At 43.9% G+C, this 15,553-nt stretch overlaps 1 protein-coding gene across 3 annotated transcripts in view; it reads right to left on the reverse strand.

The window, feature by feature from the left end:
• The window catches only part of cep192 (centrosomal protein 192), a 60,903-nt gene that overhangs the window by 38,958 nt on the left and 6,392 nt on the right, over positions 1 to 15,553 (reverse strand). For 2 of the 3 annotated variants that reach the window (XM_045226140.1, XM_045226139.1), the window contains exons 7-13: positions 14,872 to 14,987; positions 14,661 to 14,750; positions 8,053 to 8,208; positions 6,248 to 6,395; positions 4,444 to 4,745; positions 3,429 to 3,584; positions 3,063 to 3,330 (exon numbers count right to left, since the gene is read on the reverse strand). In XM_045226140.1, the coding sequence (XP_045082075.1) occupies positions 3,063 to 3,330; positions 3,429 to 3,584; positions 4,444 to 4,745; positions 6,248 to 6,395; positions 8,053 to 8,208; positions 14,661 to 14,750; positions 14,872 to 14,987 (1,236 nt within the window). The remainder of the gene's footprint in view (positions 1 to 3,062; positions 3,331 to 3,428; positions 3,585 to 4,443; positions 4,746 to 6,247; positions 6,396 to 8,052; positions 8,209 to 14,660; positions 14,751 to 14,871; positions 14,988 to 15,553) is intronic. The other variant, XM_045226141.1, reaches the window with a different exon arrangement.

Consider the following 15,553-nt stretch of genomic DNA (forward strand, 5'->3'; position numbering starts at 1 on the left):
GTCTGCTTGAATTACAGCAGGGTCTCCTTAGATTTAACAGAGAAAGCGTCAAGGATTTGAGTTTTCATGTGTTTTTGTGCCTCAGATTGGACACTGTCTACTATCGCGCAACATCCAACACTATTATGAATAATGAAAAAATTACATAGCCTAGTGGGCTTCTTCATAATATGATCTGGTAATGAAATAAGAAATACATTTTGTTTTCCATGCTACACCAGCAATGTTAAACAATACAAGGGGCTTGAAGCAGCCTTTTTTAACTTGAATATGGAGCTCAGAAATTCAAGTACTGGAATAGGCCTACTTCGAAAAACTGACATTTCCTCAATGTCCTTGTAATTATTGTAGCCAATTTGTTCTCCTGCTGCCTTATAACGGCCAGTGAATTAATTTTTGATCCGTTTTTGTGAGATGTGGCCACTTTCGTTTGTTTCCCGCCGCTTCAATTGAAGGGTGTTGAGCTACTCTGTGGCGGTAAAACCATGTGGTTACTACGGAGGACGACAGATCTAATGAGGTTACTACGGAGGACGACAGATCTAATGAGGTTACTACGGAGAACGACAGATCTAATGAGGTTACTACGGAGAACGACAGATCTAATGAGGTTATTATGGAGGACGACAGATCTAATGTTGGCTTCAATTTGGCTTTCCATACAAATCCTTCCATTAAAAACTGAACCTGGTTTTTGGTCACTTTCTCATTATAAAAACAGCGATGGTGAGATTCAAATGGTGAGATTAAAGCTACCACTATTCATGGCTTTATTATGTGTGCCTGAGATTAAAGCCACCACTATTCATGGCTTTATTATGTGTGCCTGAGATTAAAGCCACCACTATTCATGGCTTTATTATGTGTGCCTGAGATTAAAGCTACCACTATTCATGGCTTTATTATGCCTGTGTCAGCCACACAGGGCACAGAGAAATCACCATCCATCCAATATATTCAGTCCGGCAGGTCCACATTATTCTTTACAAATGTTATAATTTGAATATCAATGCATTGGCAAGGCCAAAAATATATATAATTCTTAGTGGTAATGACCTACTTTTTTTGACACATTTTGCATGTTTTTTTTTTGGGGGGGGGGGTTCTACAGTGAGGGAAAAAAGTATTTGATCCCCTGCTGATTTTGTAAGTTTGCCCACTGACAAAGAAATGATCAGTCTATCATTTCAATGGTAGGTTTATTTGAACAGTAAGAGACAGAATAACAACAAAATCAAGAAAACGCATGTAAAAAATGTTATAAATTGATTTGCATTTTAATGAGGGAAATAAGTATTTGACCTCCTCTCAATCAGAAAGATTTCTGTCTCCCAGGTGTCTTTTATACAGGTAACGAGCTGAGATTAGGAGCACACTCTTAAAGGGAGTGCTCCTAATCTCAGCTTGTTACCTGTATAAAAGACACCTGTCCACAGAAGCAATCAATCAGATTCCAAACTCTCCACCATGGCCAAGACCAAAGAGCTCTCCAAGGATGTCATGGACAAGATTATAGACCTACACAAGGCTGGAATGGGCTACAAGACCATCGCCAAGCAGCTTGGTGAGAAGGTGACAACAGTTGGTGCGATTATTTGCAAATGGAAGAAATACAAAAGAACTGTCAATTTCCCTCGGCCTGGGGCTCCATGCAAGATCTCACCTCGTGGAGTTGCAATGCTCATGAGAACGGTGAGGAATCAGCCCAGAACTACACGGGAGGATCTTGTCAATGATCAAGGCAGCTGGGCCCATAGTCACCAAGAAAACAATTGGTAACACACTACGCCGTGAAGGACTGAAATCCTGCAGCGCACTCAAGGTCCCCCTGCTCAAGAAAGCACATATACAGGGCCGTCTGATGTTTACCAATGAACATCTGAATGATTCAGAGGAGAACTGGCTGAAAGTGTTGTGGTCAGATGAGACCAAAATCGAGCTCTTTGGCATCAACTCAACTCGCCGTGTTTGGAGGAGGAGGAATGCTGCCTATGACCCCAAGAACACCATCCCCACCGTAAAACATGGAGGTGGAAACATTATGCTTTGGGGGTGTTTTTCTGCTAAGGGGACAGGACAACTTCACCGCATCAAAGGGACGATGGACGGGGCCATGTACCGTCAAATCTTGGGTGAGAACCTCCTTCCCTCAGCAAGGGCATTGAAAATGGGTCGTGGATGGGTATTCCAGCATGACAATGACCCAAAACACACGGCCAAGGCAACAAAGGAGTGGCTCAAGAAGAAGCACATTAAGGTCCTGGAGTGGCCTAGCCAGTCTCCAGACCTTAATCCCATAGAAAATCTGTGGAGGGAGCTGAAGGTTCGAGTTGCCAAACGTCAGCCTCGAAACCTTAATGACTTGGAGAAGATCTGCAAAGAGGAGTGGAACAAAATCCCTCCTGAGATGTGTGCAAACCTGGTGGCCAACTACAAGAAACGTCTGAGCTCTGTGATTGCCAACAAGGGTTTTGCCACCAAGTACTAAGTCATGTTTTGCAGAGGGGTTAAATACTTATTTCCCTCATTAAAATGCAAATCAATTTATAACATTTTTGACATGCGTTTTTCTGGATTTATTTGTTGTTATTCTGTCTCTCACTGTTCAAATAAACCTACCATTAAAATTATAGACTGATCATGTCTTTGTCAGTGGGCAAAAGTACAAAATCAGCAGGGGATCAAATACTTTTTCCCCTCGCTGTATATTAGGCCCTGTATGTACAATGATATAAATTATACAATTATATAACAATTACAATGAAGTGCTTGAAAGTCCCTGAATTTGACTTGCTGATGTCTGTATGAACCCTGCTTCAAGGATGTATAGTCCTAGGGCTATGTTGTTATATAGGTGGAGTTATGGGCCAATGTACACATGTGGAACTGCATAAGAATATTTTTTATTTTTGTTTCAAACCATTTTGAAATGTCGATCCCCAATGTCGCACATCGGCCTCATTATTTCTAGAAAGACCCTGATGCAACCCACACACCAATACCTGTAATATGGGCAATGAAATACACTGTGACCTACATAGGGAGTGCCATTTGGGACGTACCTGATTGGATCTCCAGGTTATCACGGCAGTGGTTCCAGTCGCTGTCAGAGTGAGACGAGTCCTCCTGGTGGAAGCTCTGGGAGAGGTACTTAGCCTCCAGAGAGGTGGAGAGAGGACCCTCCTCACCCTGACTCCTGTCTGACAGGCCAGGAGGACCAGGAGGTGCAGAGGAGTCCCCACATGGACCTCGTCTTAGCCCCAAGGCAGCAGGCCTCCCCTCCTCCTCCTCCTCCTCCTCCTCCTCCTCATCACAATGCGGAGGCAGCACCTGGTATAGAAGGTCAGCACTCAATAACATCAAATTAGATGTTTACCAAGGGCAGCATGTCCTAATGTTTTGGTGTGTGTGTGTGTGTGCATACGCACCTGAGAGAGGTGGAAGCTGCTCTGTGTGGTCTGGAAGTGAGAGGTGTTGGTCATGTCCTGGGGTCTCCAGTGTCCAGCACCAGTCCTCAGGTATATAGAATCCAAGACACCCTGACCCTCCCCTGCCACTGCAGACTCTGTACTGTCCATGGCATCCTGCACAACCAAACCATACACATACATATATATATATATATATATATATTATTGGAGGGGGAAAGATTATGCAGGTCTCCATGTTGCAGGTAACCGTATCACTTCACTTCAGGTAACAGTATCACTTCACTTCAGGTAACAGTATCACTTCACTTCAGGTAACAGTATCACTTCACTTCAGGTAACAGTATCACTTCACTTCAGGTAACAGAATCACTTCACTTCAGGTAACAGAATCACTTCACTTCAGGTAACCGTATCACTTCAGGTAACCGAATCACTTCACTTCAGGTAACAGAATCACTTCACTTCAGGTAACAGAATCACTTCACTTCAGGTAACAGAATCACTTCACTTCAGGTAACAGAATCACTTCACTTCAGGTAACAGAATCACTTCACTTCAGGTAACAGTATCACTTCACTTCAGGTAACAGTATCACTTCACTTCAGGTAACAGTATCACTTCACTTCAGGTAACAGTATCACTTCACTTCAGGTAACAGTATCACTTCACTTCAGGTAACAGTATCACTTCACTTCAGGTAACAGTATCACTTCACTTCAGGTAACCGTATCACTTCACTTCAGGTAACCGTATCACTTCACTTCAGGAAACTGTATCACTTCACTTCAGGTAACAGTATCACTTCACTTCAGGTAACAGTATCACTTCACTTCAGGTAACAGTATTACTGCAGTAAATAGCACAGAACACAGGGTAGTGGTCGGCCAGGAGTCTTTCCTGACAGTGTGACCTGACCTGGAGGAACTCCTGGGCTCAAGGTACAACTCCTGCCACATTCAAAGTCTCAGTCCAGACCAGTGTTGTAATGGGAAAAGGCCAATAGAATACTCACCAGCGCCTCCTGTCTGTCTAAGGACATACTCCAGTTGACAGGAGACATCCTCTGGGATCCAGAGCTGTTCTCTCCTGTCCCCACCGGCCCCACACGGTCCCCCATCAGGCTGCCCCGGCTCAGCCCCAGTAGAGAGTGAGGGTCCTGGGCATTCTCTCCCATCACGCTGCCCCCCAGGATCCCCAGCCCCCGCAGCACATCGTAGGTGGTCTGGGCCGAGGAGGTGGAGAGGGGAAGAGAAGACACTCCATCGTTCCCTCCCTCCTCACTCCCACTGCTCCCATCACCCCCTCCTCCTCCTCCTGGTGAATAACACACATCCACTCAGAGGTTAGTGGACCCACTCAAGAGAGGTTAGTGGATCCAAAATCCTAACTTGAGAACTGTGGGTGTAACAAACCTTTATGTAATTTATACATTGATGTGAATGGAACACTTAGGCAAACGTGAGTTAAATAATAGTTACACCCATGGCTGTCAAATTATGATTTGTCCCATAAAGCATTTTACATAGCATTACCAGTTATAGGTGACTTAAACACAACATGCAACATTTTCAAAGATTTTACTGACTTACAGTTCAGATGAGGAAATCAGTCAGTTTAAATAAATTCATTAGTCCCTAACCTATGGATTTCACATGACTGGGAATACAGATAATCTGTTGGTCACAGATACCTTAAAAAAAAGGTAGAGCTGTGGATCAGAAAACCAGTCAGTATCTGGTATGACCACCATTTGCCTCATGCAGCGCGACACATCTCCTTCGCATAGAGTTGATCAGGCTGTTGATTGTGGCCTGTGGAATGTTGTCCCACTCCTCTTCAATGGCTGTGCGAAGTTGCAGGACATTGGCAGGAACTGGAACATGCTGTCATACATGTCGATCCAGAGCATCCCAAACATGCTCAATGGGTGACATGTCTAGTGAGTATGCAGGCCATGGAAGAACAGGGACATTTTCAGCTTCAAGGAACTGTGTAGAGATGCTTGCGACATGGTGACGTGCATTATCATGCTGAAACATGCGGCAGATGAATGGCACAACCATTTTTATTTTATTTTTATTTATTTAACCAGGAAGGGCTCATTAAGATTTGAAATCTGGCCAAGAAAGGCAGCAGTCCTGGCCAAGAATGGCAGCCTCACGACAATGGGCCTCAGGATCTCGTCACGGTTTCTCTGTGTATTCAAATTGCCATCGATAAAATGCAATTATGTTAGTTGTCCATAGCTTATGCCTGCCCATACCATAACCCCAACGCCACAATGGGGCACTCTGTTTACAATGTTGACATCAGCAAACTGCTCGCCCACACAACGCCATACACGGGGTCTGCGGTTGTGAGGCCGGTTGGATGTACTGCCAAATTCTCTAAAACGATGTTGGAGGTGGCTTATGGTAGAGAAATGAACAATACATTTTCTGTCAACAGCTCTGGTGGACATTCCTGCAGTCAGCATGCCAATTGCACGCACCCTCAAACCTTGAGACATCTGTGGCATTGTGTTGTGAGACAAAACTGCACATTTTAGAGTGGCCTTTTATTGTCCCCAGCACAAGGTGCACCTGTGTAATGATCATGCTGTTTAATCAGCTTATTGATATGCCACACCTGTCAGGTGGATGGATTATCTTGTCAATGCTCACGAACAGGGACGTAAACACATTTGGGCACAAAATTTGAGAGAAATAAGCTTTTTGTGCGTATGGAATATTAACTGGGATCTTTTATCTCAGCTCATGAAACATGGGACCAACACTTTACATGTTACGTTTCTATTTTTGTTCAGTATATGTTACCTGTTACAGTGTTGATGACTTGGCCCTCTGCAGAGTGTCTGTGTTCTATCCCAGTTAGAGGAGGAGGGTTACGACCAGAGTAAGCTTCTTCGTCAGAGCTGCCTCCCTCCAGCCCAGGTCTGAAGCTGGGGCGGTTGCTCTCTCCCACCTAACCCAGACAGACATAACCCATTACCTCTGGTCTGACAGGCTAACCCAGACAGACATAACCCATTACCTCTGGTCTGACAGGCTAACCCAGACAGACATAACCCATTACCTCTGGTCTGACAGGCTAACCCAGACAGACATAACACATTACCTCTGGTCTGACAGGCTAACCCAGACAGACATAACCCATTACCTCTGGTCTGACAGGCTAACCCAGACAGACATAACCCATTACCTCTGGTCTGACAGGCTAACCCAGACAGACATAACACATTACCTCTGGTCTGACAGGCTAACCCAGACAGACATAACACATTACCTCTAGTCTGACAGGCTAACCCAAGGTTGTGTGCAGTAGGATTATTTGGGAGAAAACATTTTGAAACCACATGCCACAACAACTTATCAATTAAGATTGGTTGAGACTGATTTCTACATTCTGTTTTGCAACGTTGTTCAACTTTGTGTGTTTTCTACTGAAAACCACGAAGGTCAGACAGAAGCAGTGAGAGAGAAAGAGACAGGGACAGAGAGACGGGGACAGAGCGACAGAGACGGGGACAGAGCGACAGAGACGGGGACAGAGCCAGCAACAGAGACGGGGAGAGAGCGACAGAGACAGCAACAGAGAGAGGGACGGCGCTGACAGAGACAGCAACGGGGACAGAGCGACAGAGACGGGGACAGAGCGACAGAGACAGAGGGACAGAGCGGACAGAGACAGAGGGACAGAGCGGACAGAGACAGCAACAGAGACGGGGACAGAGCGACAGAGACAGCAACAGAGACGGGGACAGAGACAGCAACAGAGAGAGGGACGGAGCTGACAGACAGCAACGGGGACAGAGCGACAGAGACGGGGACAGAGCAACAGAGACGGGGACAGAGCGGACAGAGACAGCAACAGAGACGGGGACAGAGCGACAGAGACAGCAACAGAGACGGGGACAGAGCGACAGAGACGGGGACAGAGCGAGGGGGACAGAGACAGCAACAGAGACGGGGAGAGAGCGACAGAGACAGCAACAGAGAGCGGGGGACAGAGCGACAGAGACAGCGGAGCGACAGAGACGGGGACAGAGCGACAGAGACAGAGGGACAGAGCGGACAGAGACAGCAACAGAGACGGGGACAGAGCGACAGAGACAGCAACAGAGACGGGGACAGAGCGACAGAGACAGAGAGAGCGACAGAGACAGCAACAGAGACGGGGACAGAGCGACAGAGACAGCAACAGAGACGGGGACAGAGCGACAGAGACAGAGGGACAGAGCGGACAGAGACAGCAACAGAGACGGGGACAGAGCGACAGAGACAGCAACAGAGACGGGGACAGAGCGACAGAGACAGCAACAGAGCGACAGAGACAGAGGGACAGAGCGGACAGAGACAGCAACAGAGACGGGGACAGAGCGACAGAGACGGGGACAGAGCGACAGAGACAGCAACAGAGACGGGGACAGAGCGGACAGAGACAGCAACAGAGACGGGGACGGAGCGACAGAGACAGCAACAGAGACGGGGACAGAGCGGACAGAGACAGCAACAGAGACGGGGACAGAGCGACAGAGACGGGGACAGAGCTGACAGAGACAGCAACAGAGACAGGGACAGAGCGACAGGGACAGAGAGAAAGAGACAGAAACAGATCGTACCAGCTGTCGGGTGGTGCTGGGCAGCAGTAGTCTGTGTCTGGTAGAACTGCTGTGTCTCCTAGCTGCCTCCAGTTCATCCTCAGTATCCTCCTCATCACTACCAGGACACGAGTCCATCCCTGTAGCAGCCAGCCGCACGTCAGGCATCTGGAAATCCTCACAACAGGACAAACAACCCAATCTTAGTGAAAACAACTCAGGCTGAAATAGAATACTAATATAGTGTGTTGTTTGTAAAGGAAGATGAATAAAGCCTACCAGTTGTGAACAAGCTCCATTGGCTGACCAGTGTATGACAGAGCTGCTCTTCAGCTTTATAAATAAGGTATCAATATACCAGTGTTTTCCACCAGTACAGAGGAGCAGCCAACCAGGCTCCCCTGAGGTGGTCGGAATTTGTGTAATCTGGTACATTCTACTAACTTGATTCCATCCGAAATACACACAAAATGATTCAATACTTTATCGAGTTCACCTCCCAGCTTGGAAAAATTTGTTGTGGTATTGTGTAGAAAGACATGACTTTACAATTTAAATTACTGAACATGTATGAATTCAGTGTATTGTTGTTTTGGATATATGATCAGGACTAAGAACATTAAACCTTTAATTTATCTTCTCTTGAAAGGTCTTGTTTACAGTTTTAATGTACATATGAATCACCACAATGATGTTCGTGCTTCAAATTATGTATTTTATTAAACAGAAAAATGGGAGTAAATAGCACAAATAATCTTGAAAAATAAATTAAAGGTTTTGTTTTTCCAGGTTTCAGTTCTCTCCCATTTTTTTCAGGTTTTCGCTCTCAAAAATCACACTATTAACAGAAGAAGAAAAAAACATTGGATGTTCTAAAGTCCACAATAATGTGGAAACCACATCATTAGATCACTTTTGAGGTCTGGGAAAAATCTGTACAAATTAGATTTTTGGTGCAGTTTCCCTTTAATTCCAGTGTGCACCTAGCAAGAAGCTGTGTTTTTGTAGCACACACACGTGATGTTCGAGTTTGCAAAACAAATACCCACTGGGCTGATGAAAATAAACATAATATCATTCTGCCAGGTAAGCATAGGCTACTTTGTAGTTAACATTTAACTGAGAAGGTTTATAGGGAAGCCTTTCCATCTACCAGGAGACTGTTTTCATTCGCATCATCGCTAACGGCTACACAAAGTGGTAGATGGGCGCGCCGCACACACAGGGGCATTCTCCTCACATCTTCAGAAAGTTGCAGGAATCACAAATTATCTTATGCTTTGGTTTGCTCTTTTCCATATTATTATCATCTCTGACAAGCTACACAAGAAAGGGCCGCCCATATTAATATATGGAGCCTTAGAAATAAGGTTCATGAAATCAATAACTTGCTAACATTCATATATTAGCCATTTCTGAGACTCACTTAGATAATTCATTTGATGATACAGCAATAGCAATACAAGGATATACCATCTATAGAAGCGACAGGAACGCTTATGGGGGAGGTGTTGCTGTATATTCAGAGCCATATCCCTGTAATGCTTAGAGAAGATCTAAGGTCAAGTGTTATGGTTGCAGGCTCACCTGGCACATCTAAAGCCTTTTCTTTTGGGGTGTTGCTATAGGCCAAGTGCTAACAGTCAGTATCTAATATAATGTGTGAAATGCTTGATAGTGTATGTGATGTAAACAGAGAGGTCTACTTTCTTGGGGACCTGAATATTGACTGGTTTTCATCAAGCTGTCCGCTCAAGAGGAAGTTTCTCACTGTAACCAGTGCCTGTAATCTGGTTCAGGTTATTAATCAACCTACCAAGATCATCCACATGTATTGATCACATTTTTACTAATACTGTAGAACTTTGTTCTAAAGCTGTATCCATACCCATTGGATGCAGTGATCACAATACAGTGGTTATATCCAGAAAAGCCAAAGTCCCAAAAGCTTGACCTAAAACAGTGTATAAGAGATCATAAAATTGGGTTTGTCTGATGTGATTAAGAAGGAGCATCCAGACGCTGCACTTGATGAATTTATGAAATTGCTTCTTCCAATTATTGATAAACATGCACCTGTTAGGAAACTGACTGTTAGAACTGTTAAGGCTCCATGGATTGATGAGGAATTGAAAAACGGTATGGTTGAAAGAGATGGGGCAAAAGGAGTGGCCAATAAGTCTGGCTGCACATCTGACTGGCTGACTTACTGCAAATTGAGAAATTTGACTAAACTCAACAAAGAAGAAGAAACTGTATTAAGAAGCCAATATCAATGATATAAAGAATGGGGGGAAAAACATTGGAGTACTTTAAATAACATTATGAGCAGAAAGACTAATTCAACTCTTTCATCGAATCAGATGACTTATTCATCACAAAACCATTTGACGTTGCCAATTATTTTAATGATTTAATGATTATTGGCAAAGTGGGCAAACTTAAGCAGGAAATGCCAACAACAAACAGTGAGCCATCGTACTCATGCATTAAAAATCAAATAATGAAAGAAAAGCATTGCAAGTTGAAATTTTGTAAAGTTAGTGTGGGAGAGGTGGAAAAATTGTTATCGATCAATAATGACAAACCTCCTGGCATTGACAACTTAGATGAAAAGCTACTGAGGATGGTAGCTGACTCTATAGCCACTCCTATCTATCATATCTTTAATATGAGCCTAGAGGAAAGTATTTGTCCTCAGGCCTGGAGGGAAGCCTTTTCTGGTTCTAACAGCAGACCTATCAGCTTGCTGGTAATGAATGGTGTGGCTGTTGGACAAGTTGAGGATACTAAATTACTTGGTGTTACCTTAGATTGTAAACTGTCATGGTCAAAACATATAGATTCAATGGTTGTAAAGATGGGGAGAGGTCTGTCCATAATAAAGAGATGCTCTGCTTTTTTGACACCACACTCCACAAAGCAAGTCCTGCAGGCTCTAGTTTTATTATTAAAAAAAAAACATTTTTAGTCATTTAGCAGACGCTCTTATCCAGAGCGACTTACAGGAGCAATTAGGGTTAAGTGCCTTGCTCAAGGGCACAGACAGATTTTTCACCTAGTCGGCTCGGGGATTAGAACCAGCGACCTTTCGGTTACTGGCACAACGCTCTTAACTACTAAGCTACCTGCCGCCCCTTATCTTGATTATTGTCCAGTCATATGGTCAAGTGCTGCAACGAAATACCTAGTTAAGCTGCAGCTGGCACAGAACAGAGCGGCACGTCCTGCTCTTCATTGTAATCAGAGGGCTAATATTAATAATATGCTTGCCAGTCTCGCTTGTCTAAGAGTTGAGGAAAGACTGTTGTCACTTGTTGTTTTTATAAGAAATATTAATGTAGGAAATTCCCAATTGTTTCCTAAGTCAACTTACACACACACAGCACTGACACACACTTACCCAACCAGACATGCCCCCAGGGGTCTTTTCACAGTCCCCAGATCCAGAACAAATTTAAGGAAACGTACGGTATTATACAGAGCCATGAGTACATGGAACTCCCTTCCATCTTATATAGCGTAAGTAAACAGCAAACCTGGTTTCAAAAAACAAATAAAGCAACACCTCACGGCACAACGCCTCTCCCCCATGTGACCTACTTGTTGTGTGCACGTACTGACATGTACAGTGGCTTGCGAAAGTATTCACCCCCCCATTGGCATTTTTCCTATTTTGTTGCCTTACAACCTGGAATTAAAATAGATTTTTGGGGGGTTTGTATAATTTGATTTACACAACATGCCTACCACTTTGAAGATGCAGTCACTGGCATTAAACAAAGCATGTGTCCATGTCTGCTGATGATTCAACCATATACGCATCAACAACCACAGCTAATGAAGTCACTGAAACCCTTAAAGAGTTGCAGTCAGTTTTGGAATGGGTGGCCCGTAATAAACTGGTCCTGAACGTCTAAAACTAAGAGCATTGTATTTGGTACAAATCATTCCCTAAATTCTAGACCTCAACTGAATCTGGTAATGAATGGTGTGGCTGTTGAAGAAGTTGAGGAGACTAAATTACTTGGTGTTACCTTAGATTGTAAACTGTTATGGTCAAAACATATAGATTCAATGTTTGTAAATATGGGGAGAGGTCTGTCCGTAATAAAGAGATACTCTGCTTTTTTGACACTCCACAAGGCAAGGCCTGCAGGCACTAGTTTAATCTTATCTTGATTATTGTCCAGTCATCTGGTCAAGTTAAGCTGCAGCTGGCCCAGAACAGAGCGGCACGTCTTGCTCTTCATTGTAATCAGAGAGCTGATATAAATACTATGCATGCCAGTCCCTTGTCTAAGAGTTGAGGAAAGACTTGTCACTTGTTGTTTTTATAAGAAACATTCATGTGTTGGAAATTCCAAATTGTCTGCATAGTCAACTTACACACACACTTACCCCACCAGACATGCCACCATCATGTCTTAAATGTTGACCTGTTTCCCAGTACCTGCCGATGAAAAACATCCCCACAGCATGATGCTGCCACCACCATGCTTCACTGTGGAGATGGTGTTCTCAGGGTGATGAGAGGTGTTGGGTTTGCGCCAGACATAGCGTTTTCCTTGACGGCCAAAAAGCTCAATTTTAGTCTCATCTGACCAGAGTACCTTCTTCCATATGTTTGGGGAGTCTCCCACATTCCTTTTGGTGAACACCAAACACGTTTGCTTATTTTTTTCTTTAAGCAATGGCTTTTTTCTGGCCACTCTTCCGTAAAGCCCAGCTCTGTGGAGAGTACGGCTTAAAGTGGTCCTATGGACAGATACTCCAATCTCTGCTGTGGAGCTTTGCAGCTCCTTCAGGGTTATCTTTGGTCTCTTTGTTGCCTCTCTGATTAATGCCCTCCTTGCCTGGTCCGTGAGTTTTGGTGGGCGGCCCTCTCTTGGCAGGTTTGTTGTGGTGCCATATTCTTTCCAATTTTTAATAATGGATTTAATGGTGCTCTGTGGGATGTTCAAAGTTTCAGATATTTTTTTTATAACCAGACCCTGAGCTGTACTTCTCCACAACCTTGTCCTGACCTGTTTGGAGAGCTCCTTGGTCTTCATGGTGCCCCTTGCTTGGAGGTGCCCCTTGCTTAGTGGTGTTGCAGACTCTGGGGCCTTTCAGAACAGGTGTATATATACACTGAGATCATGTGACAGATCATGTGACACTTAGATTGCACACAGGTGGACTTTATTTAACTAATTATGTGACTTCTGAAGGTAATTGGTTATACCAGATCTTATTTAGGGGCTTCATAGCAAAGAGGGTGAATACATATGCACGCACCACTTTTCCGTGATTTATTTTATTTTTTTATAGTTTTTTTTTTAACAAGTTTTTTTTCTCCATTTCGGACTATTTTGTGTATGTCCATTACATGAAATCCAAATAAAAATCCATTTAAATTACAGCTTGTAATGCAACAAAAAAGGAAAAATGCCAAGGGGGATGAATACTTTTGCAAGGCACTGTATGTGTAACTGATAGCTGCACACGCACACTACATGTTAATGTTTTTAAAATGTTAATTGTAAAGTATTGTCAGTAATGTATTTTCGTTATGTGTCAGACCCCAGTAAGACTAGCTGTCGCCATTTGCGTCAGCTAATGGGGATCCTAATAAATCAAATTTAAAAATGATAAACCTGGGCTAATTAATACATTTTCAATACATTTAATTAATTCCTAGGTTAACTTAGGTCAACAAGTTTTAATGCGTGGATTCCGTGAGTGCCCTAATGATCATATCTGGACCAGAATGAGACTCTCCATTACATATTGTTCCTGCAGTGATGATTCACCATCTTCATAGAATGTTTTCGTCATTGATCTGCAGAATCACCAAAACGACTAGGCATAGCAGTAGCCTACCAGAATTAGACGGCCAAATGAACAGCTCTGTCACCGATGGGATTGGCTACAACTGACTGACGAGACGAGAGTCACTCACTTTAGCGTCCCTGTCTGACAAGCCCCTAGGAAAGGAAACCCTTTGGTTTACTTGTCCAGATTCGATACCATGGAAATATAACCACATTGCATGATTTATGAATGGCAAAGGGACATAGGAGACTTCATTCAGTCAGCTGGACGCCTTTTATACACTAGTCAACACTTGCTGTTCAGTTGTCAATCACAGCACAGTAAATAGCCTACTATGCTCCACGACTCCTCGCAGCTGGCTATGAGAAACAGGTGAAAATAAATTAATGTGCCAAAAAAACTATAAATCGGCTAAGTGGCGGATTTCAACTCATCGTTACCACTTAGACGTGGAAATTCTGTGTAAAGAAATTTGACTGCAAACAACAACAGTACACAAATTGGGAGGCGGGACAGACAGCAGACTGTGTTTCCCTGTCGTCGCTCGCTTTGTGACTGACAGGCACCTAGCCTATCAATAGATCGCTAGAATATACATATTGTTCATTCTAGCGGGAAAGGGCTCGACGGACTAGTGGATTTAAACTTCTATGAAAAGTAGCCTAGTTAATATGAAGGGGAAAAAGTTACCGGCTGAAATTAAGTCTGTAACCAGCTGATTAGCCAACGCTAATGGAAAACACTGAATACTGCATGTCTGTATAGAGAGTTGCATAATAAAAGTAATTGTGTCATGGAGAAGTTGTATCTACCTGATCATAGTCATCCAGGAACTGGTATCTGTTCTTCTGTGGTTCTGTGGAACTGGGCTGAGATGAATAGTCTTGGTTTGCTGGCTGGTCCTGAAAATGAATACAATATTATTATGAATGAAGAAACAGACAGATCTAAAAAATAAATAACGGATGCGTCAGAAGAGGAGAAGAGGAGACGGGAAGAAAGCAGAGGAAGAGGCTGTCTTACAGCAACAGGTATCTCCTGTCCCTCCACCCGTCCTCTCTGCATGGCAGGGCTAACCAGCTTGTTAAAGTACAGGTCCAGTTCTTCATCCTGCAGGTCGTTCACGTCCATGTCGTCATCTGGAGATCAAACACACACGGGCACAGATCAATAATCAATAGAACGAGTCAAACACAATACACAGCTATAACCACCACCAGAGACAGAGAGCAGGGGTGAGTTCAGACACAATACACAGCTATAACCACCACCAGAGACAGAGAGCAGGGGTGAGTTCAGAAAGGTGAATGTTCACAATGTAGCAGATAGAAATGAAATGCATAGAGCTGGCACAATTGCTTATTCCCTTTATGACAAATGTATAACGTCTGCTGTGCACTATACATTTCAATCTGAATCGTCAGTAATGTTGCATCTTCCTGAATAAGCCTCATGGGCTCCCGAGTGGCGCAGCGGTCTAAGGCACTGCATCTCAGAGCTTGAGGCGTCACTACAGACCCCCTGGTTCGATTCCAGGCTGTATCACAACCGGCCGTGATTGGGAGTCCAATAGGGCGGCGCTGCGTTGTCCGGGTTTGGCCGGTGTAGGCCATCATTGTAAATAAGAATTTGTTCTTAACTGACTTGCCTAGTTAAATAAAGGTTAAATAAAAATAAATGTTGTGCACTGAAAGGGGTGGGGCCT

Source organism: Coregonus clupeaformis, chromosome 17, assembly GCF_020615455.1.
Source record: "Coregonus clupeaformis isolate EN_2021a chromosome 17, ASM2061545v1, whole genome shotgun sequence".
NCBI classification, from domain to species: Eukaryota; Metazoa; Chordata; class Actinopteri; order Salmoniformes; family Salmonidae; genus Coregonus; species Coregonus clupeaformis.